The sequence below is a fragment of the Dunckerocampus dactyliophorus genome, chromosome 2 (assembly GCF_027744805.1).
Source record: "Dunckerocampus dactyliophorus isolate RoL2022-P2 chromosome 2, RoL_Ddac_1.1, whole genome shotgun sequence".
In the NCBI taxonomy this organism is placed as follows: Eukaryota; Metazoa; Chordata; class Actinopteri; order Syngnathiformes; family Syngnathidae; genus Dunckerocampus; species Dunckerocampus dactyliophorus.
This window is the reverse complement of record NC_072820.1, coordinates 17,657,592-17,681,041: the sequence shown is the minus strand read 5'-3', so window position 1 is coordinate 17,681,041 and position 23,450 is coordinate 17,657,592. Positions and strand designations below refer to the sequence as shown.

Below are 23,450 nucleotides of genomic sequence, written 5' to 3'. Positions count from 1 at the left end.
TCCAAAAGGTATCCACATCAACACATCCTGGCCTGCAACAATACTAAATGTGTTGTGTTTCAAGGTTCAAGCTGAAATCAAGAAGTCATGGAGCAGGCGGACTCTGGCGTTGGACTTCAAGAGGAAGGCACGCAGCGGCAGCAACACGTACAGCTATGGGCCCATGGTGTCGCACACCAGCGTCACCAATGTTACCGCCAGGGGTCCGCATGCCCTTCATCTCACCACCCGGCTGGGGCCGACACCCGTCAACGGACACCGCAACCTGCCGGGCTATGTCAAGAACGGCTCAGTTTCCGAGAACTCTGCACCCTCGTCAGGCCAGCAAGAGCTCCACGCTGCTGAGGAGCAGCAGGCCTCTGCGCCTTTACCGCCCAGCGAGGAGGAGAAGAAGCCGTTGCCTGTGGTGGTGGTGGAGGAGGAGAGGGAGACGGTCATGTGACCTCGCAGTGGGGACCACCCTCATTACAGTGAATGTCTAACAGTCTGAAAACAGGCTGGCATTTCTTTTTTACTTTCTTTACGTCCACTGCCATCATTTTTTGTGATCCATTTGTGCAGACTGAAGTTGCCAGGTAACAGCCTTACTTGTGAAGATTGATTTCAAAATTTAGGAGAAAAATCAGTGTTAAAGGGGAAGACACTCAGGTAATTGAAGTCCCTCAGATTGTTTTTCTACTTTTATTATGAAGGAGCATTTGTCCACAGTGAACATTTCTGTCAAACATGAGTCCTCTCTAAGTACGACTGAATGTGTCAAGTATCACCCCCAATAACATTTCACCTTTTGTTTGGCAACTTTTTAACACTGAGCAAGGTCTCCAAATACCCTTGGAATTCCTAGTGGCGGCGCTCATGTTGCAAGTGGACAATAACACACTTGTAGAAATAAAATCCAGTGCTATATATGCTGCTTACTGATGTACATACAAGTCACAATGTTTACAAAGACTTTCTAATTGTGAGCTAATGTCATCGTCTTTTTGCCAAAATGAGTTTTTTTTGTGTATATAGTTTTTGTTTTATGTGACCACATCGGTGATATTTACAAACGAGCATTTTGACATTCCGTGTGAGATCTTAAAAGCTGCCGCCGCACTAAAGGCTTGGTTTTATTACAGAGGAACCCAAAGAGAATAGTAAGTTCAATAAGTTCTTCTGTTTACATGGACCAATTCAGCAATTAAATGTTATACAGGTCGTCAGTGTGTTGGTATTATGAAGACAGAACTGGACATCGCAGCTGTCTTTCATGGAGTCATGGTTTTTGGGCCACACAACTGCCCAGCTTTTTGGGCTAGTTAGCATCGCAATTCTAAATAGCATGTTTTAGCCCGCCAGGAACTGGAGTACAACATAACCTTCCGACATTTCCATACGGACCAAGTCAACAGACGGACAGACCCCAAATCCCTTTGTCCGCATGATTTTGGAGAATTTTGTACAAAAAAGTACTGTGATTACAGTGGAACCTCGAATTTTCAACTTAAATGCGCTGTCCCTCTTCAGCTCCAAACTACCCTTTTTTTCAACCAAAAAATGAGAACCCCCCCCGCCAGCTAGCATATGTTACCAATAGTGGTTTAAAAGAACACACTTCAACAAATAAATGTCTAAATGTTGTTCAGCCGGAATAAAATGATTAGCATTCCTGGCTTTCACTCGCCGCTGTCTCGTGCACCCGTGCATGTCCGTGACGCTTGTCTCGGAGAAGCGGCTGACAATTTGGAGTCATTGTGTGTTCGTGATAAGCTATACATCGCTGACATTAGTAGCTAAACTTTGCCAAATCGCTATCATGAGCTGACAACAAACATGAGCCATGGCTTGCGATGTTGGAAAAGCACATTCAAAAATTAGCAACCCCCCGTGCAGTACGGCCGGCAGCACTTTTAATTAGGTTGGTTGACATCAGATTTGTTTGGATTAAGAATCAATTTTTAGAATTCGAAATAATATATAGTGAATGGAAATTCTGCTAAACTTTAGGAGAGTAGTTGGGTATTTTTCTGAAAATTGTTTGGACTTCAAAAAGTTCCACTTAATATTTTCCCAATAACTTGTCAGACTCTGAGATGTACAAATTTAGAGACCTTTCAATTTGGAAGTCTTTTGTCCAAGGCACTCTAGGGGCATTTGAATTTGGAGGCCTATTTTTCACTGAACTGCAAAGTTCAACTTCAGAATCATAAGTTTCTCAAATATGTAGTTGTACTCCGAAATGCACAACCTTAGGAGGTGAATTGGAGGTCTATTTTCCCCACAAATTTTAGTTGAACTCAGAAATGTATTGCCTTAGAGTCCATGGACTTTTTTCCAACAAAATTTGGTTGAACTTCAGAATGTTCCACTTCACAATATTTTTTTCTTCCCCAAAATTTAATCCAAAATGTACAAACTCAGAGGCGATCCACTCCAGAAACATAGTTTTCCCCAAAATGTGGTTGAACTCAGAAATGTGTAACTTTAGAGGTTCCACTGTAGTAGAAAACGGACTTATTTCATTTGTTGGATTAATTGTTTTACTGTCTTATGATTTCACTCTGTGGCAAAAGTCACATTTTATGAAATGCAGTCCTACATTTTTAATACAATTTCCTGCTAAATTCGGTTAAGAACATTTGGAAAGTTATTTTATCTTTTTAAAGCTCAAAATGATTGCATTTCTTGGCCATTTTTACTTTTGATATCATAAAGCGAGCTGTTGTTGAATTGGGTCATCTGAGGCAAAGTCATCTTGCTGGACATCTTTAATGAAGAGTGCAGTACCACAGCATGGATGTCTATTGTTACTACACAAGCACTTTATCATCAGTATTATTCTTCTCCATCTAATCCAGTATTCTCTTCTGATTATATCAAATGATTGTGGTTTTTCCCGGTTGATAGATCATAGAGCTAAAGGTCAAAGTGTATTTTTAATAATACCTCTCATGGAAGTATAGAAGAGTTGTCTTATTATGTGTTTTATTATCCCGTTGCCACGGAGACGTGGGGCCCAGTGTACATATGAGTGTGTTTAATGTTGCAGCGTGACAATAAAAGGTGTTTGGTGTAAGATGCTTTCCTGAGACATGAATTTGGGTAAAAAGAATATTCTATACAAAAACAGGAAGTAGTGTATCCATGAGTTCACTTTGGAGCTTTCTTAGCTCCTTCTTTGCCTCCTCGTTCTGCAGTTTTCCTCCCTCCTTCCTTGTTCGCCACTCCCTTTTCCCCCTTTTTCGCCGTCGATGCAACCTTTTCCTCCCCTTTACCTTCTTTGGCACCCTTGCCTCCTTCCCTCCTGGCCTCCTTGCTCTTCCTCTCCCCTCGATCAGCGTCCACTTTCCCGGAGACGGTGGCCACCTCCTCCTCGCCCTCCTTCTTGTCCTCGGCTTTGGCTGCTGCAGCGAGACAACAAGAAGAGATGAGATGAGGTTTGTTAAGTAGGACGCAGGCCATGAAGACAGTCTCCTGTGTCTTCTAATTAGCCTGTTCTGTTTACACCCTCAAGAGGAACGTCTCAAGTGGAGAACACATCGGGAGCAGACATCATTTTTCGAATGGGTTGACCTTCTCATGTCACCAACTAATAAAGGCAATCAACGCCTTTTGTGGATGTACAGGGGAACACGCTTCGCTTTTTAAATATTAAAGAATGTAAACCATCTCAAGGCACTTTGAGTTTAGAGATTTATTTAATGAAATAAATTCGCGTGAATTTAGTTTGAGCTACAAAATTTTGAATTTAAAGGACGTTTGGCGTTATGAAGCTTTTGGTTGAACTCCAAAATGTACAACTTTAGGAGATGTTCTGTTCCCAAATAAATTTAGTTTGGAATTTGTTTTTATTTCTAAAATTCAGTCTGAACTTCGTCGTCAGATTTTACTTTGGAGCTGTACTTTTTTTTTTTTTTTTTAAAGATGTCTGACACTCTGAAATGACTTCAGGCATATTTGACGACTGTAAAAGTGGTATTTCTCCCGGATATTGTGGTTGACCTCCCAAATGTATAAATTTAACGTGGTTTCACAGGTGTTCTTTTCCATTTTTAATTTTTAGTATTTTTAAAATGTAGTCTGCCTTTCTACGTACGAGTTTAGAGACTACATGGGCTATAAAATGTAAGACTTTAGTAGCGTTAAACTTGAAAAGCGTTTGAGCTATGAAATGTTTGACTTTAGAGTTGTATTTTTGCTGTATATAGTAGTTGAACTCCTGGAGTTTAGAGGTGTTTATTTTCCAAAATGTAGCTTTTAAGTTACTTTAGTTTTCATTTCATTTCAAGTTTAATCTGAACTTCAACGTACGATGGAACTGGAGTTGTATTTTTGTTGAAACTATGACATGTATGACCTTAGGCATGTTTGACTTTAGAGTCGTATTTTTTGGGGTTAAATTCCCACATGAGTCTGTGTAGGCTCTCAGTCGTGCAGGAGTTGTCCATCGAGGGAAAGGCTTCTTGAGATGTCATCTGTACTTCTGTGAAGGGACAATTCTAGTGGTCCTCAATCAGCAGTACATCTACACCTTAAAGCAACCAATCACTCTTTTGAGGACAGCGAGGTAAAGATTTTGGCCAAAGAAAACAGATGGTTTGAAAGAGGAGTGAAGGAAGCTATTTTTGTCAAACAACAGAACCCATCATTGAATCGGAATGGTGGTTTGAGGTTTAATTTGGACCCTGTGTTCAGCAGGTTACTGAGACCAAAACCCACAGCTCTTAGTCTTGCAAATGAGGTGAAGCCAGTGCCGAGCCAGAACAATACATGCTAACGAGCCAGTATCAGAGTCGTTCATACCCAACTCAGGGAGTGACACTCCCCTTTTATAGGAGGTGCTAATGGCAGGAGAGGATTAGACCACAACTCCGCCCAGGCTTAGTGTAAGGAACCAATAGGAGGAGGGTGTTGGCACACCAATTCCGCCCACTCTTACTGTATTTAAGGCCTAGGCTACCAGCACTTATTAGTTCGCTGACAAAGCTCTTCGGATGAGGAGCGAAACGTCCGACACCTTCTTCACAGAAGTACAGATGACGTCTCAAGAAGCCTTTCCCTCGATAAATTCCCACATGTACAACATTTTAGGTGCTTTCAATTTGAGAGGTGTTTTTTTCCCCAAAAATGTAGTTTAAGGTGGAAAATTTATGACTGAGGGATTTTTTGACTTCAGACATTTTGGCTCAACATGAAATGTACGACTTTAAAGGTGTTTAACGAAGGCATATTTTCCCCCCAAATTTAGTTTGAACTCTGAAATGTATGACTTTGATGTTTGGCTTTAGAGGCAATTTTTGTCTGAAAATGTTTTTTTCTCTCTCTAAGCTTCTTATCTATGAAACAAATCCCCCATGACTGCTCCCAGTGAAAGATACATTTAGGGTTTTTTTCTCCTGCAAATAAGCAGAAATGTAATATTTGAAATATTAAATAAGAGCTTACTGGCTTTAGAGGTGATGATTGCTTTCTCCAGTTCTTCATTTCTTATTCAGTATGGGTTGAAAAAAATGTAGAAAGTGATGAAAAAAGTGTAAGAAACAGAAGGCAAGAATGCTGCTAAGACGGGAAAGACAGCAAATATAAGAAGAGCAAATACAGCGAAACCTCATCATGCACACGTCTTGAAAACTTGATTGCAGTTACCGTTTTAAGTGTGAATTGCTGCTGCAATAAAGATCAGGTCCGATCTTCAGTGTGTTTTTCGAACATGAAACAACCATGACTGCAGAGGGAGCAGCTCCGAAAGGTTGAGAAGCCAAAGGACAAACAACAGCAAATGTCAAAAGCGGCCGAGAGCATAAAAACCTGGCTCATCATTAGAAGTCGGAGTGTTCAACCACTGAATTATTTCCTCTTGGGGAACAGGAAGTGGACTTGTAACCAATGTTCCTCCTTATTTTTCAAGTGTCTGAGCAAATGGCACGTATATCTGCGAGCGGCATCAAGCGTACACACGAACTCTAACTTCCATTCTGTCGTATTTACGTTTACCTTTTTTGTTAATTATGTGCAGTCATCCCTTGCTACATCGCGGTTTGAACATTGCTCACTCATTCTATCACTCTATTTTTTTTATGATTGCTGTTTCATGGTTGACTATGACCTATTATTAGTCAAAAAATATTGAAAGGCAATCGCAGGGCACATATAGACAAACAACCATTCACACTGTGGACAATTTAGAGTCGCCAATTAACCTAACATGCATGTTTTTGGAAACAGGAGTACCCGGAGAAAACCGGCACACGCACGGGGAGAACATGCATACTCCACACAGAGATGCCCAACAGAGATTCGAACCCAGATCTCCCTGACTTCCTGACTTTGTGGCCAACATGCTAACCACTAGTGCGGCCCATATTGAATCCTACTTCATGGAAATTCACTTATCGCGGTCAGGTTTGGAACCAATTAATCATGATAAATGAGGGACGAATGTGTACTTTACTTTCTTTATTTCCTTTCTGTTTTGCAGCAGCCTGTTCTGGCACTACAGTTATCCCTTGCTATACCGCGGTTCAAATATCGCTCCCTCACTATATCGTGTTTTTTCAAAAAAAATAATTCACTAATAAATGATGGCTGTTTGGTGGTTGACTGTGGCCTATTATTAGTCCAAAAATATTGAAAGACAAGTTATAAGTAGTATTCTGGTCACCATGCATCAGTATTGTAGTGAGACATGATGTTGGATGACATTACCTTTCACACTGCATGGAGACTTGACTACTGAGCCACTACAGCCGAGCTGACATGTCATGGCTGAGCGCGAGTGAAAAAAAGGTTCTCCTCTCACCCTGTGTGGAAGTGGTAAGTTATTGGCTTCTGTATCCTTCTTCCCCACTCCATTTGAAACACTTTCTTAAGTTTAGAATAGGTACATTGGAGAGGCTGACTAGCTTGTTATGCTAGCGTTGGAGGTCTTTACGCAATGTGATGTAACAAAGAATAATATGAGAGTAAAGGTGACTATAGGGGTGTTATTTCATGCCTACAGGGCTCTAATAATGTTAAAACTCGTATTTGGAAAGTCATAAACAGGTTTTCTATTAATATTGAATCTTCGTAGAAATTCACTTATCGCGGTCGGGTCTGGAACCGATAAAACAGCAATAAATGAGGGACAAATGTATTTCATCCTGGAAATGTACTTGAAATTGATGACATATTTGTTGTACTGTATTGGTAGTCTAAATAAAAACAATGGGCAAACTTGGCGTAACACGTCCTGTATCCAGTAAGTCCGGTAAAATACACGGGTAAGCCACACATTCAGGCCATACTTTTCACTCTTTGCAGCATGTTTTTCAGATCAGCCCTTCCTCATTCGAAAAAGGCAACTCTCAGCCAGATTCTCCTCTTATTTTTCTCTTCACGCATACTCCGACAGCCAGTCCACCTTAAAAGAACCGTTTTTTTTTTTTTTACTTTGGCTTGGTGAGTGGATGTGGCACTGCCTGTCCGTTTCGCCATAATAAGGGGTTAGCAAGCAGCATTTAGCTCTCTTAACACCGCTGCGCCAGTAGCTATACGCTAACCTGCAAAACAGCAGTATGTACTACGTAACGCATTGTTAATGAATTGATTGGCTGGAGGATCACTGGCTGGACAGTGTTCGTCATTGTCTTATATGTTATGTTGTCACCTGTCACGCGCGGTGTTGGATTGCAAAATGGTACAGAATAAATTCTTCATTTCCAGTTCAGGTTGGATTTTACTTTGTCTGCTGCATGTTGCTTGGAACCAAACTCAAATTCCTTTTCACGGGTCACTCGCTCGTCAGTCGGTGGGCCGTAAAACCTTCAGCGACCTTTTCCTTGCTGTCCACCATCCTCTCCCCCCTGATGACTTGCTGTGGAAGCAGTAGCAAGTGACCCAGAGAACATCTGTTGCTGCTGTACCAGCAGATAGCTCACCTTATAGACAAAAGTATTCAGACACGCAGCTCCAACATTCCTAAACCGACTAACAATACATTTGTCTATACAATGTAATTAGCGGGAGCCTCCTTTTGACATCCTGAGCTTATGTGGGATCGCTTTCATATGAAAGGCTTAAAGCTTGGGATTATCAGAACCCTCGAGGACATAGCAGAGAAGATCCGATGACGGGCAAAGGAAGACATAAGAAACAGACACATATCAGGAAAGCTTTTTCCAACTTTGTGTATCCTAACTCGGCCTTTGTCAAATCTGCTAAAAGAAGAAAGGCCCCTACACCCGAGCCCGAGGATAGAAAGAGAAGGCAAAATGGGGTGTTCCCTTATGTGGCTGGTTTGTTAGAGAGAAAGGTTTGTTTAATATATTGTTAGTTACCTCCTGTCACAAAGTTGCATTGCAAAATGGTAGAGAATAAATTGTTGGGTGTGTATTTCATTACCAGTTCAGGTTGAATATCATTTTGTGTACTGCATAGATTTGCTGTGCGTTGAGAACGTGAGAGCATTGCACGATTGCGCACAAGGGCAGCTTAGAGGGAACGCTGTCGACCACTACGGCAGACACACTTAAAGCATCGCACTCATGACTAGGGTTGGGCTTCGTTTGAATTTGAACGATTCCGGTTCCGATTCCACGTTCCGATTCCGGTTCGTAACGATGCTTTTAAGTTTGCATGGTTTAAATGAGGGCCCTAAGCAGAATTCTGTTTGGATGAAAGGTCTGAACTTCTCCATGAATTGTTTAATGATATTAACTTTTTTAAACAAATTTAATATGAATTTCTCACAGGGCTGTTTTCAACCAGTATATAAATACCAAAGCATTCAACTTGCATATAAATGTTAGGAAGTTTCTTTCTACGGGAGTACACTTTCACAAAAGATGTTTACCTTTGAAAAGTTAATGAAAAAACATTTCCACATATGCTGTTGTTATGTGTTATGCACTTAAACATGCACAATCAAACAACTTCTAAAAGATTTGTCTATGAAAAGTACACGGTAAAAGTAATGTTATCAATTAGCACTAGCATACTTCGTTTGCTGCCTCAGTGTGGGTGTAAGCTATTGAAAGGATAAATGAGTTACATATTAGCATGCTAAATACACACCCTCTTGCTAGAACACACATGCGATTGATAAATGAAATATATTGATCCTTTACCACGATATTTCTGTATGCTAACTGTTGTATCTCTATCATATTGTATACAAGTGTAGATGTTCATCTTTCAAGTGTCCCACACAATAACATATACAGTCCACGTCGCGTTAGGGTGCCCAAATGAATTTATGAGCGGAAAAGCACGGATGGAGCCAAGACAGGACATGTTGTCATGGTAACCCAGACCAAATCAAGATATCAGAGGCTCCCCTTTCATTGACCTTACGGGGATGATTCTGAGCTGGAAGAGGAGAGAGAAATTGGATGTTTTTGCTTCACTCAATCACACTGTAGAATAAATCTAAGATGGTGAATCTGAAATTGACAGAGGCTTGGTGGGTTTTGTTTTGACAATGAACATTTCCCACGCTAACACTATTTTTTGTGACACCCGCTTTCTGTTATAAGTAAACAGGATGTAGCCAACAGAGCTTTTATTTTGAATGCCGGAAGTGTGTTGTGTGGGTTGAGAAGGTTTCTTGACTGTTGCTATATGAGACTACCTGTACATGAATAAACTTACTTCCTAGAGCCGTAGCTCCCGTCCTTTGTTTACACCAAACTTCCACATCAGCGGGCACCCTGAAACCCTCGGTTACATTGGCATGAGACAGTCATCATTTATTGTTTGACTTCCTGATTCTGGCTGCTTCGACGAAGTCCGACGCAGTGCATCAAAGACGGTTTTCTTGTTATTTCCACACCATGAATGTGGACGTATTTAACCATGTTGACCCTAACAAGGCCTACACTTCATAGCTTTAACAATGAATTTAATCATCAGAAAATATGATAAACTTATTTCATTATTTTTAAACTTTTACATTATTTCATTATATCAACATATGCCATGATAAAATCAACCCCTGGAATGCAGTGCCCTGCTGTCTGCCTCGTCATCATACCAAAAACTCTATCTTACTTCATATAACGTCACATTTTATACATCACTCTTATGAATATCTTAAACGTTTGTTTAATAAGCTATGTTAGCATTCATGATAGCAAACATTCCCTCTCTAGTTAACATTTGGGCCATTTGACAAGCCAGTAAGTTAGCTAAAGACATCTTTACTGGGCATTTTAATGAGAAGCCATATGGCATTCTCCTGTAAGGGGTACCAAAAAATTAAAGTTGTTATTTTCTAACCAATGTGCATATTAAAATAAAGCATCACTTATTCTGTTTGAGTTTATGAAGAAAAACTTGCAAGGAAATGCAACATTTTGGTATATTTCACAGCAGCAGGGCACTGTTTATTGAAATCTCAATTTTTAGGTTTAAAAATAACATGTTTACATGTGCTTCAGTGTGATTAACAAGTACTTCTTAATGTTTAGTTTTTTTGTGCATACACATAAACAGTAGGGAAGTCCGATAATATCGGCCACCGACAATTATTGGCCCAATATTGGCATAAAAAAGTGATATCGGCCAACATCTGTATCGTTTTCTTCCTACAATGAAAGCCGATGTCGAGCTTTTAGCGCCAACGTTGCAAATTTGTTGAATCATGTAGTTAATACTGTGCAGCTCACAACCCTGTGAGGAAGAAGTAAGTCTTTATTTAGCAAGCAGAGTAACAACAGAGCTCACAACAAACTTGCCAGCTCCATACAAATCATACCATTCCACATACCATTCTTACTCACTGTGTCTTTAAAGAAAGAGCTAAAAAAAAACATCACACAGCAACGTAATAGGTAGACAACAACAGACAAGACACGACCAACAAATAATGCTGACTAATCAACAACTATGTGAGCTCTAAACATGTAACTTAGCAGCTATTTGCAACAACAGTAGAGCAACGCATGCTGGGAAAACGGAAGTGCTGTTGTCATACACGTAGACGCCACATTGGGCGCTGAGCCTTACGTCAGCGTTGCCGTCATATTGGATGTGGCAAGTGAATACAAATAAATGTTTTTACTTTCATAAAGTGCCTTTCTACAGAGACATTCTGTCGTTTGTACATTCACACGTGCACTAATCTACTTGGGAAACAGTTATTTGTTAAAATAAGAATAAAATAAGAACATGAAAGTCGATCGATCACAATAATAATCCACGTATTTTAAACAATACCCCTTTAACTAAAAATGAATGAAATCTTTCCAAAAATAACATAAACCTCGGCACAAGCAACACAAATGTATTCTTATATAAAATGTGTAATACATGAATTATCTACTCAGAGATGTGTGGAGTAGCCAACAAAATAGCTGTACTCATTAAAGAGTATTGTTACTTTATGATGATGTCACACATGTCGGTATCGGTATCAGTTGATATCGGAAATTCAGAGTTGGACAATATCGGGGTATCGGTTATCGGCAAAAAAGCCAATATCCTAATAAACAGTCATGGAAAAATGACATTGTTCACTCTTTTTATTCCAATTTATGATGGTGAGACTTTTTCTGTGAATTTTTTTTTCTTCACCTTCCCTGGTATCCCTTTTAGTCCCTTTTAGGAGAATCAGCCATATACATTCGGTAGCTTGTTTAAGCTGTATGTTAGTGTTAGCAACATTAGTGTTAATCGAAACGTTCCTCCCAATCAGGCATCTCCAGGTCTCACTGTCACTGCCAACGTGAGCGTTGAAGTCCCCCAGCACAACAAGGGAATCCCCCGAGGGGGCACTCTCCAGTACTCACTCTGGGGCAGGGGCCTCAAACCCCTCGGCCCGCAACTTGACATGGAAGAATAGGGTAAATGCGGCCCGTGAGGTCTGAGCTACCCCAATGCATGCTCGGAGCCGGCTTCGCTCCAGATTAGGATTGTGACAAAATATCTACAGTATATATATCCAACTATCGTAATATTAAACCCTACTATGGATTATCGATAACTTTCGCTGTGAATGTTTTTTTTAAACTATTTTTATTATTACAATATAGCCGCTATAAACGTGTATCACTGTTCCTTCTCAGTGAGTCCAGTGAGCATTTTACATGTCATCTAGGAGGAGCTCTTTGCAACAGCGGCAGAAAATTGGACGGAAACCACAGAAGAAGAAGAAAAAAATTAACAAAATTAACGCGGAATATGCTGGCGAAGAATAGACAGACACGCAAGCATTGTTAAAATCAAAAGTGTGGACTCACTTTTACTTTTATAGTGTGGACAAGACAACGCTGGATAAGGACTTTGCAGAAGTGTCTGATGAAAATACGACACATGGGCGCAACGACAGACATGCACAACCACCTCGTTTGTCACCACGCTCGCAGAGAAAACTGTGTGTAGTAAGAGAAATGTTCATTTTTCTGTTCAGATGCTAAATGTTGTGTTGTTCCAGAGATGTGTGTTGTTAGTGTACATTTGACATTGTTTTGCAGTTCAACCTTATCCAGTCATTCCGGAGAATACATCACTACTGCCATACTACACTAAATATTTATTTTTGATATGCTTCTACTTTATAGAATTGATCTTGATGTTGTGTTTTCCAAATGAGTTTAAATCGGTTTACTGTGGTGAGTCCGACTATAGCCGGAACTTCTCCACCTCGCGCACCATCTCAGGCTCCTTCCCCATCAGAGAGTTGACATTCCACGTACCTAGAGCTAGCTTCTGCCGCCGAGGATCGGACCGCCATGGTCCCCGCTTTCAGCTGCCACCCAACTCACTCGGCGCCGACCCCTTTCGCCCCGCCTATGAGTGGTGAGCTCATGGAAGAGGGGACTCATGTTGCCTTTTCGGGGGGCTGTGCCCAGCCAGGCCCCACAACACTGAAGCAGGAAATGGGCTAAGCTAACATTAGCATGTGTGTATTTATGTCATTTCTAGCCGTATCTCTTCCAATGCAGTGATGATGATCCATTATGTACTATAAACGTTAAGATAACTTCAAGTGCAGACTGCAAAATGAACATCGGATGTATGGTGAGGGCTCTTAGAAAGGTTCTGTTGTTTGAGTAGAGCGTATGAGGAGGATGAGAGCGCAGAGAAAAAAAGAAAGAAGAAGAAGATAATCAGGTTGTCTCTGGCAAAGTGAGTGCGGGGGATTGCTCCTCAGTGACCCCAGCTATGGAGAGATCACTGTTATTACGACTCTGGCTTTGGATCTGCTCAGAGAGCGTCTGTACGGTGGAAGTGTCAGCAGCAGCTGGAAGCAAAAGCGAAGACAAGAAGACAGAAGATAACAAGTAATAACTTAGAAATAAAAGGGAAGAATATTGTAGACAATGAAAGGAGACATCACACCGGAGATGTAAGTAGGAAGCGACTTACATCCAGGAACCTCTGTCAGCTCGTTAAGAGGTGGCACCGTCTCCAATGTGTTGGCATATTTCTTGGCGGCCTGTCTTTGTGCGTGACGTGCCTCAATTTCCTTTTTGGTCCTTGGGATCCGACATTTGAAAATGCAACACAATGTGATCACTGGGGAGAAGATGGAAGAAATTTGGTACTTGGTGAAGACATGAGCTGTATTACATTGGCATTGATTGAAGCCTCACATGTAGTTGTGGCATGGCTGGAAGACGATGCTGATATGTAATTTGTTTGTCGTGGAGCTATTTCTGAGGCACTTTTTGCAACATACAGTCATGGAAAAAATTAGACCACCCTTTTCTTGTTCATTTTAATGCATGATACAACCAAAGGTACCTTTGTTTGGACAAATATAACAATGACAACAAAATGAGTTACATTTTTTTGGCAGTACAATGCTATAGCTATTCATGTAAGAAGTTAAGTGATTTTGGTTATTATCAAGAAAAGCATGGAAGATGATAGATATCAGCTCTTAAATTAAACTCTTATGAGCTATATTTGTTATCATCATTATATCTGTCCAAACAAATGTACCTTTAGTTGTACCAGGCATTAAAATGGATCAATAAACTGAAGAAACAAGGGTGGTCGAATCATTTTTTCCATGACTCTATGTTGCTGAAGATGTGAGCTGTGCTGTCTGTTCGTTTGATGCTTGCCTGTAAGACAGACGTGTGGTATGTTTGCTGCATAGTTTCTTGGATTTGTACTTGTACTTGTACTGGATTTGTAAAGACCATTGTCTGTTGGTCTCAGGTTATGTTTGATGCACTTTTATGAAGGGAGACACACTGCTTAGATTAGGATTTAAGGTATATTGAAGAGTGATATGTCCAATCTGGTTTGCACTTGCTGCACAGTGAGACCATGCTGATATGTATATTGTGTGTTGTGGAGGTATGTTTGATGCACTTTTACATTGTATGAGCATTATGTTGATGAAGATGTGAGCCATCTGTTGGCGTCTGAGATGTTTATTCGGGTTTGCACTTGCTGCATGTCTGTAAGACCATGCGGATGTGTATTTTGTTTGCCATTGAAGAATGTCTGAGGAAAACTGCACTTTTGGGGGAAATTTGCCCATCATCCACAATCAGAAAGACCACACGTCTTTCTCTTTTTTGAGCATTCTAAAGAGAGAAAAACAGCTAGCATGTGGGAGCTAACTATGCATGTAACGGGACACACCTATTTTTAAAAAACCCTCCAAACAACGCCAACAAGGTTCTATTTACATAACTAACCTTTGACTGTGGTGGGATATCATGTGCTATGATCTCCATGTATCACAATCAATATCATAGTGACTTACTCGATGGACAGCGGTCTGTCTGGTCCAACTGGTCTGGGGTACTTTTCCAGTTGATTTTGGGTAGGTGGGAAAATGTTTCTACCACTACAGGGTTGGTTCGCGCTAACAATTCTTTGTTGTTATGCAATCTCTTGGAGCGATGTCCTCCTCGCCAAGCCTTTCCATCTATTGTCACAGTGTATGCCACTCAGTGCAGTAGAAACTCTCTATTTCTGTCTGCGTGGCTTGACAAGCTCCACATTTACACCATGGAGTCATGCCAGTGTAATGACTTGCCCCCCCATCTGCTACAACGTTTCACTCGCTCTTCTTGTGGGCCCAGCTTCTAAAACCTTCTAAAGCTCATCCTCCGTGTATCCAGGCTCAAAAAGATAAAGTTCCTGATCCTCATTTGTCCACAAGTAGTCGGCGGCGGCGGGGGCGGCAGCGGCAGCGGCAGCGGCTCTCACAAAGTCTGCCATTATTAGTAGTAACAAACAGACATGCACTTGACATGGCAAAATACTGTATTACTGTATTGTAAGTATTGCATGTTACCATGAATGTACCGTTAGTGCATGGTCACAGCTTGTATATAAAAAAACAAAACGTTGTTGGAGGTTTTTTAGAGGGCTTTGTAGTAGTTAAAATAGCTAATTTGACTTTTTTTTAGGGCTAACTAGGCGGAATAGGTGTGTCCCATGACGAGTTTTGTTAGCTCCCTCATGCTATCTGCTTTTCTCTCTTTAGAATGCACAGAAAAGGGAAAGACATGTGCTCATGTTTCACATAAGGATTGTGGATGATTGTGTTTTCCTTTAAGTTTTATCAATATGTTAAAGGGGACCTATTATGCTTTTCCTCTTTTCTGATCTATAAATGTTGTTACAATGTTGTATTCTCGTGTTAAACGATGCCAACGCGTCAGATAATAAGGTTTGCACATCTGGAAGTGAAACCTGAAAGCAGTTTTGGACGGCTCTGCACCAAGTTCCATTGACGTCAATGCAACCCGGACTTACTTATATGGGCATGCCCAGGCAAACGCTGTAGGTCTGCGCTCCCCCGGCTCTGCTTCGCTCTGCTCTGTTCACCGTGTTAGCACGTATGGCTCACAGGAAATGTTTGTTCGGGTGTGCTTAAAGAGGCAAGTATCAGGTAGAAGTGGTTGGAGTTGCTGATTCCTGGCCAGCAAGAGAAAGATATGCTCATCTGTCAACGGCATTTTGTGAACATAGGCCAATACGAAGCTGGACTATCCGCCAAACTGTTGCTGAAGTCTGACGCCTTTCCAACGTTACTTAGTTGTGTTGAAGAGTCAGGGGAGCAAGCTGTAAGTAACAATTTATCAGTGTCCTGACTGTGTTTATTTTGGGTAAGTAATCAGACAAAAGGGAGCTGTTGGGAGTGTGACCAATCACAGCGGAGTGGGCTCCGCAGGAGGCCGTTTGAGCGGGAGGCAAGAAACACTGCAGGAGGAAGTGCAGAGTCTGGAAGATCTAGAAAGCTTTCTGTGCGGGTTATCGTGTGTAGATGCTCTATAGAAGTCCAGAATTCAATAAAAAGGCCCAAAAATTAGTATAATAGGTCCCCTTTAAGGTGTGAATTATACTGTGATATGTCTTTTCAGGCTTGCACTTGCTGCAAGGCTGTAAGACCATACTTATGTGTAGATTGTCTTTAGGGTATGTTTGAGGCACTTTTTGCAACATATGTTGCTGAAGATGTGATCTGTGCCATCTGTTGGCTTGCAGATCGGCTGTAAACCAGCTGTGTGGTATGTTTGGTGTATAGTTTCTTTAATTAATGCTGGTTGTGCATTTTTAGGTTGTAGATGTCAACAGCAAAAGCACAGCTGCCTGCATTGTGGAGTTGAGCATGACAAGGTGATCACTGTAACATGAAAGAAAGCTAATTGCAGTCACAACACCACCTCTCTAGAAACATCTTTCTTGGCTGTGAAAAGAATCACCATAACTAACAAAAAGTATCTGACATTCTTATTTCAATAGGTTAAAAGGTTTTATTGCAGGTTATGTTCGGTAACAGTGACATCACAAAATTAGTTTTAGTGCAGTTAGATCATTTTGGCTGTGCTGAACTCATTAACACCTTTATAGTATTTAAATTAAAGTTTTTAAATTAAATGTCTGCTCTGTCTGAGCTCATCAGGGTATACTGTAGAAGAGGCCCTCGAGCACCAGCATCTGGCACTCATGTGGTGTGAAAAAGACTAGCAAAGCCAACACACTGCAGCAAAAAGTCATTTCCAAACAACATCAAAGAATGTGTTTTAGAAAGTTTATGGTTGTGAGGTTAGCTTGATTCAGACACATTTACGCCATGGACTGTACATTCACTGGCTATACTGTAGTGTGTGGTGCATTGACGCCATACTGACCGACTGCTAAAACGAAGACAGCAAAGATACCAATAACCTGCCATAAACGCAGGCCCCAAAACACAACTGTCTCTGATGTGACTGGGTCGGGCTTCTTTGGGGGATCTGTGGGTAGAAGCTGAGGAGGAGAAAAAGAAGAAAATAAAGCAATGAATGAAGGACAGCCAGTAAAGACTCAAGCTCGAAATACTATTGAGAAACTGGCAAGTTAATGTATGTATCTGTACAAACCACTGTATGAGTTGCTGGCACAAGCATCGTTCAAGCATGAATAAAGACACTAACAGGTCTGCCAACCTTCGAGAAATGTTGTGAGTACAGTCCCCCCCGGCTCTCACGCCCCCAGACAACTCGCCGCGCCCCGCCAGGGGCTCCATCCCACTAGTTGAGAAGCACTGCATAAGAAAGTCATGATGTGTTGATGGAAATCCAGGAATTTTGTAGGATGTATTTTTAAGGTTGATTGAAGACTTTCTTGTGCATTATATGGGTTTACACATTTATTTAATCTTGTTTCTGTATGTAATTATGCAAACACCAAATCAATTATCATTCTGGCTAACAATGAAAAATAGAACATTTTGGCAAGAATCAAAAAATGAATTCATTTATTTTGAATCCCCGCGCATTCACGATTCTGCATTGACGGCCCTGCAAATTTGTGTATTTTTGCCCCAAATTTTTTTATCCAAATTTTTTTTCTCCAAACATGTCATGCGTTGAGATTTTGCACTTTGTTCAGCGCTCTTTGAACGCACCATAATTTTGTGCTGAGACCAAAGTTTATTTGGTGACGGAAGCACGAGCTCCAACAGTCAAGTTGGCCTCAAAGCCGTTTGAACTCAACTTCATATGTCATCATAAATTGTTACTGAAACTAGAACGGGCAAGCAGTATGGATTATGTAGACGCGGCTTGGAGGAACGCCTTCTCGAGCCACGTTGACTCTGATTCCATCTGTTTATTGGTCATCTTACATTATCATTCATTAATAATGAGTATTTATACATTTTGTAATTTAAATGGATTCAATAAGTGTGTGAGGAATATTTAGGACTTGGACCTGGATTGTGTTGTGAGTGAACAATGGCAATTGAAGAGAGAAGGGGAGAATCTAATCTAATAATTACAACTGTCACTTTCATTGCAAATTTTGATTCAAAATCAGAGGAGAACATCGTCGTCAAGCAGGATGGTTTGAGTGGGGGGGTGGTATGTGGTGCCAAAAATACATTTTTATGGCCATAACCATTAATCCTGGTTTTTGGCATTCCACTGTGGTCCCAGAACATAACATAATCTACTTATTTCCACTAAACCAAGGGGCAAAAGAAGAACATGATACAATTTTAACATGAATCCAGGAATTTACTTGGATTTTATATAAAAATGCACTGTAATTAGTAGGGGTGTCACAATAAAAACTGACCAAAAAAAAGATTTTTCTTTCAGGAATTAATCCACAAATTAATCACACAATATATGAAAATGAACTCGATAATTTTGCCGGCCTCAATATATTGCCATGTGCATGCGCATCTGTTTTCCTCGCCTCCAAGCAGACAGCAAGAGTGTTCACTCATTTGTTTCAGGACCTTGGCACATTTGTTCCACGGAACAACGATATGAATCAGGGGAGCCCTTTTGTAAGTGGGGTCGGTAGCATACACACACAGGGTGCAGAAGTGTAACGTAGTAGAAATTAAATTAGCAGATTTCAATATATTGTTATATATTTTTTGGATTTTTTTCATTGTACTTAAAAGTAAAAATCTCGTCTAATCTCGTTTTTCTAGACCCAATGTCGTGCATCTTCGTCTCGTGACACTAGTAATTAGTAATATTTTGGAAAGTTGTACGCAAAATGAATTAACTCATTTTTGGTTTGTTTTGTACGTAGTGTTATATTAAAATTGCCGAACTAATTTCCACAAAGCTGCATGCAGTGGTGCGGCACATTTTGACAACAATCCAGAATTTTTTCTTCAATTTTGTTAACAATTTGGCAGCCTCGGGAGGACATCTACATAACCATATGTCTGCATTTCTAAGCTGAATAGCAAATGTCCAACTACATCCGAACACAACTTGTCTACAAAATGTTTAAATTATGCAAAATATAGCAGTTTTAGCACAACATGTCTCCAATATTAGTGTAGCGGGTTTTGTCAGAACATTCATATCTTAATGTACAGTTAATATAATAATACATTTACACATTTGCTGTTTTTGGATAAACATTCAAAGATACATACTCTTCCTTGGACTGAGATGACTTAATGTACAATTTCCTACCATATCCTCATAGGATATAGGATGCTCAACAATGTTTTATTATGTGAAACATCCTATCATAGATTAATTGAAGCTTCTGTCAGTGGGGTGTGTAAAGTCACCTTGTCTAATGTGCAATCAGAGCAGGGTCACATGCGTCAATGTTTCTATTTCCTTTGGAACCAATCTACCCACAGACACCATTCAAGCACCCTTATTGACCTCACATTCCACTCTGCCTTCTCTAATGTTCCCATCTCGAGATGTTCTGCCTGTTGCAATTACTTGACTGTGTCAAGTTAGCAGAATTTCTGTAAAACAACATCACCAATGTCAAAATAGTTGTCTATAGAGCTAAGAAAAAAAGTACAAATAAAATGAATGAAAGGAGATCGATTGGTTCCTTCCCGGGTGATGCTGGCATCGACTAGCTAATTAGATGAAAAGAGGTTATGTTGGAAACTCTATACTTTAGTTGCCAATAGATGAGAAAAGTTACATTTATTACATTTGCTGCAGACACTGATTCATTTACACTGTGAGAGAAAAAGTAGCAAACAACAAGGACGCATTAGCCTTTTTGAACAATACTGGCGCTTTCACTGTTGTTTTGCATTGGAAAAAATGTTTATTTTAAGTATGAATGGATGCACAATTCTACCAAAATCTTTAATTATATGACTAGGGACAACTACAACATACGAGAAGTGTATTTTAAAAAGTTGTTTTAGTAAAGGTTTCGAGTGTTTCCATAATTTCCAATGAGGGAATGTTTTTAATTTGAGCAACTCAGAGGTCAGTTTGACTCTGGAACAGATGAATTCTATTAGAATTGATTTCTATGGGAACAAATGTAAGGAATTGTGGTAGGCTTTGGTTTTGTTTTCCTACTTTCATAAAGGTAAGCGGCTTCTTTTACAGCTTTCTGTCATATTATGAAATAGGGAGCACATGTGTGGCTCGACACACATCGATAACAACACAACGACAAGTCCTCCAGAATAGAATTTGCCTTCTCAATCGATCAGCTGAGGTCAATAAGTAAACATGCAATGCATCATATCGGACCAGATCTGTCAACAGGATTTAAAAATAAGGGAATTTTTTCGGTGGAAAGACCCGACTGCTGATGCACGATTGCCTTCTGCAGTTCACCATTGTCGACTGCAGTACCGTAGAGGATTTTGTTTTTTTTTTAATGAAAGTTAAAATACAGGAAACTAAACGGTGGGGGGCGACAGGGAGTAAGGACAAAATATGATAGTTTGCCAGGGAATACTAGAGAGTTGACAGGTTTGCATTGTACTTTCATATCGCGCCCAAACATGAGAGGAATGCAACACATGTACTAGTTAGAGAGTCTTAGGTCACCTGGTGGAGGACATTGTGATGATGGTGTTTGTGTAGCATGCTCTTACCTCAGGGTCTGGTATCTGTGACAGAACGAAAGACAAACACTGGGACAGCAGCAGCGGTCCCGTGAATCCCCGCAGGAGGATCTGTGGATCCCCAACCATCCTCTTCTCCCTGCATCCACCCTTCCCCCTTCCCTCTCTCCTGCTTCTTCCCTTGTCTGGCGCCGAATAATACCAGAACTGGACCACAACGCCGCCCCCTCCCAACCCACCGCCCTGCCAGGTGATTAATGGTAGATTTGGTCCACTAACAATGATGGTTCGCTGCCCTCCTCTTGTCTTTCTATCCCGCAATGCCGCAGCACTCCAGCCATACTGCTTCCCGTTAGGGGGGGAAGTCAAGTCAGGCAGTCGGGCCACATTAATTAATTAATAGACCTGGTGTGGTTTACAGCCAGCTCATCCTGTGTACGTGGGTGTGCTTGGGGGGGATGGGCATTACTGTAACAATGAGACTGGCCTGTGCAGGATAGGGAAACCAATGGCAGCGAGCATCCTCATCTTTACTACCTGCTTGGACATCTGGAGCACCAATTAAAAATGCTCTCAGCCTGTCCATTAGTGTGAATTTATGGGTTACTATAATTGAACTATACACATCTCAAAAAAGAACATACACTAAATACACAGTATGAGGACTGAACAAACGCCACCTCTCAATTAGACTGTAATTGCCTTTACTGTGCTACCATGATGTGCTGCAGTCTTTACCACAATCCACACTGCACTGAACATGGCATCTGTAAACTGTGACAGCGGAGTTGAAAGAGAAAGGATGTAGCACACATCAATCTACAGTTCAAAACATTCACATTCACGTTCCAATTCTCCTGGAATTGTTCATATTTTAAAATTTCAATTCCTATTCGGTGATGAACCAGCCCGCCGACCGGAAGAAATGGCCGCATAACACCAACGAAGAAGCGTCAGGAAGGGTTTGGTGTTCATCCATTTCAAACATGGACAGCGTGCAACGGCGCTCAAATTCTGCAAAAAAATGAACGGTCGGCACAGTGAAACATTTGCCACGCCATCAAATCATGCAAAGGAGGGTGCAGGACTGACATGATTTAACACCCCCGAATTCTAGGTGTCCAAAGTGCCCTGTTTTTGACGTGCTACGCCGGGCTTGTCCCAACCAGTCAGGTAAGTAAAACAATAAATGACGTCAATCTTTTGCTGCAAACAAATTATACTTTATAATGCGAATACTCAAATATCCAGCTACCGGAAGGCTGTGTACTTTTTCATAGACAAACGACCTGATGTTAAAGCTAGCTTTAGCCAGGAAGTTGACCAGACCCCGCATTAAGTGTTACTCCATTCACACCGGACTTGTTGGATATTCTGCACACAGGTTAGTAGGAACACAGTAACATGGTTAAGTTACACTTTGTAAATGGTAAATGGTCTTTATGTGTATAGCGCTTTTCCACCTCCAAGGCACTCGAAGCGCTTTGACATTGTTAGCACATTTATGGTGCAGCATCTGTATCTTGCCCAAGGACACTTCGACACGATCACAGGGGGACGGAGGATCAAACCACCTGAGCCATGCCGCCCCGTGGCTATTTGTCTATTCGGCATCATAAGACACTCCCCAACACATAAACAGGATATGCGTAATTGTTTTTTTCATGAGGTTTTCAAAAGTAAAAAATCATTTGTGAATGTGTACTCCTATATAAAGATACTTCTTAACAGTTATGTTCATGTTCAATAGTTTGATATTTATATACTGGTTGAAAATAGCCCTGTGAGAAATTCATAGTAAAGTTCATATAATAAAAAAAAAAAAAATCATGGAGACATTCAGACATTTCATCCAAGAACTTTGGTTAGCGCCCTCATTTAAATCATGCAAATCTTTAATACCCTATCTCTGAAAAGAATCGGAATCGAGAATCGTTAGGAACCGGAATCGACATGAGTAATCGGAACTGGAATCGCTCAAATTCAAACGATGCCCAACCCTATTTGTGATACAACCTTACTCCAAATTAGAATACTGTACATTCATTTTTTGCGTCAAAACTCTACACACAAGACCCCATAATGACAACATGAAAAAGTATTTTAAAATGTTTGCAAATGCATTAAAAATAGCAAACTTCAGAAATCACGTCTCCAAAATGACATATCCCAGCTATAAAGTTTTCATACTGGTGCGCACATTCTCACATCAGGTTGCATTTTTATAGATCACATACTTTGTGTGGATAACAGCGCACGCAACTTTTCAGCCCTGTTTTGTGCGTAAACAAGCTTTATAGATGAGACCCCAGGACTCTTCCTGATGCTGGCCAGCCGTCTAAACTGAGCAATCGGGGGAGAAGAGCCTTAGTCAGAGATGTGACCAAGAACCCAATGGTCACTCTGACAGAGATACAGCATTCCTCTGTCTAGAGATGGGAACATTCCAGAAGGACAACCATCTCTGCAGCAATCCAACAGTGAGTCCTGTATGATAGAGTGGCCAGACGGAAGTCAATACTTAGTAAAAAGGCAAATGGCAGCCCATCAGGAGTTTGCTAAAAGGCACCTAAAAGGAAACCAGGCACCGCTCATCACCTGGCTGATACCATCCCTACAGTGAAGCATGGTGGTGGCAGCACCATTCTGCAGGGATGTTTTTCAGCAAAAGGAACTGGGAGACGAGTCAGGATAGAGGGCGATATATGCAGCAATATACAGA

The 23,450-nt window shown here is 40.8% G+C and overlaps 2 protein-coding genes across 3 annotated transcripts in view; one reads left to right on the top strand and one right to left on the bottom strand.

Annotated features, from left to right (window-relative positions):
- pth1r (parathyroid hormone 1 receptor) overlaps window positions 1–3,154 on the top strand; it is a 64,634-nt gene extending 61,480 nt beyond the window's left edge. Inside the window, exon 13 of the mRNA XM_054768696.1 lies at window positions 65–3,154. Within this exon, the coding sequence (XP_054624671.1) occupies window positions 65–442 (378 nt within the window). The 3' untranslated portion in view covers window positions 443–3,154. The remainder of the gene's footprint in view (window positions 1–64) is intronic.
- Window positions 3,019–21,195, bottom strand: tmie (transmembrane inner ear). 2 transcript variants are annotated; one of them, XM_054768697.1, is made up of 4 exons: window positions 20,759–21,195; window positions 17,067–17,184; window positions 13,330–13,479; window positions 3,019–3,386 (listed from the first exon to the last, which is right to left on the bottom strand). In XM_054768697.1, exons 1-4 carry the CDS (start codon window positions 20,855–20,857, stop codon window positions 3,133–3,135), a joined length of 621 nt encoding a protein of 206 aa, XP_054624672.1. In that variant the 5' UTR covers window positions 20,858–21,195; the 3' UTR covers window positions 3,019–3,132. The 2 variants fall into 2 exon arrangements, with proteins under 2 accessions (XP_054624672.1, XP_054624674.1); XM_054768699.1 differs by lacking the exon at window positions 3,019–3,386 and adding an exon at window positions 10,658–13,204.
- Window positions 21,196–23,450: the final 2,255 nt, after the last annotated feature.

Excerpts from the sequence above, each read along its gene's own strand:
- tmie (XM_054768697.1), bottom strand. The coding sequence starts at position 20,857 with ATGGTTGGGGATCCACAGATCCTCCTGCGGGGATTCACGGGACCGCTG. Across the intron at positions 17,185-20,758 it reads CACAGATACCAGACCCTGAG|CTTCTACCCACAGATCCCCC; the intron begins GTAAGAGCATGC and ends TCTCCTCCTCAG. Across the intron at positions 3,387-13,329 it reads GCTGACAGAGGTTCCTGGAT|CAGCCAAAGCCGAGGACAAG; the intron begins GTAAGTCGCTTC and ends GTCTCGCTGCAG.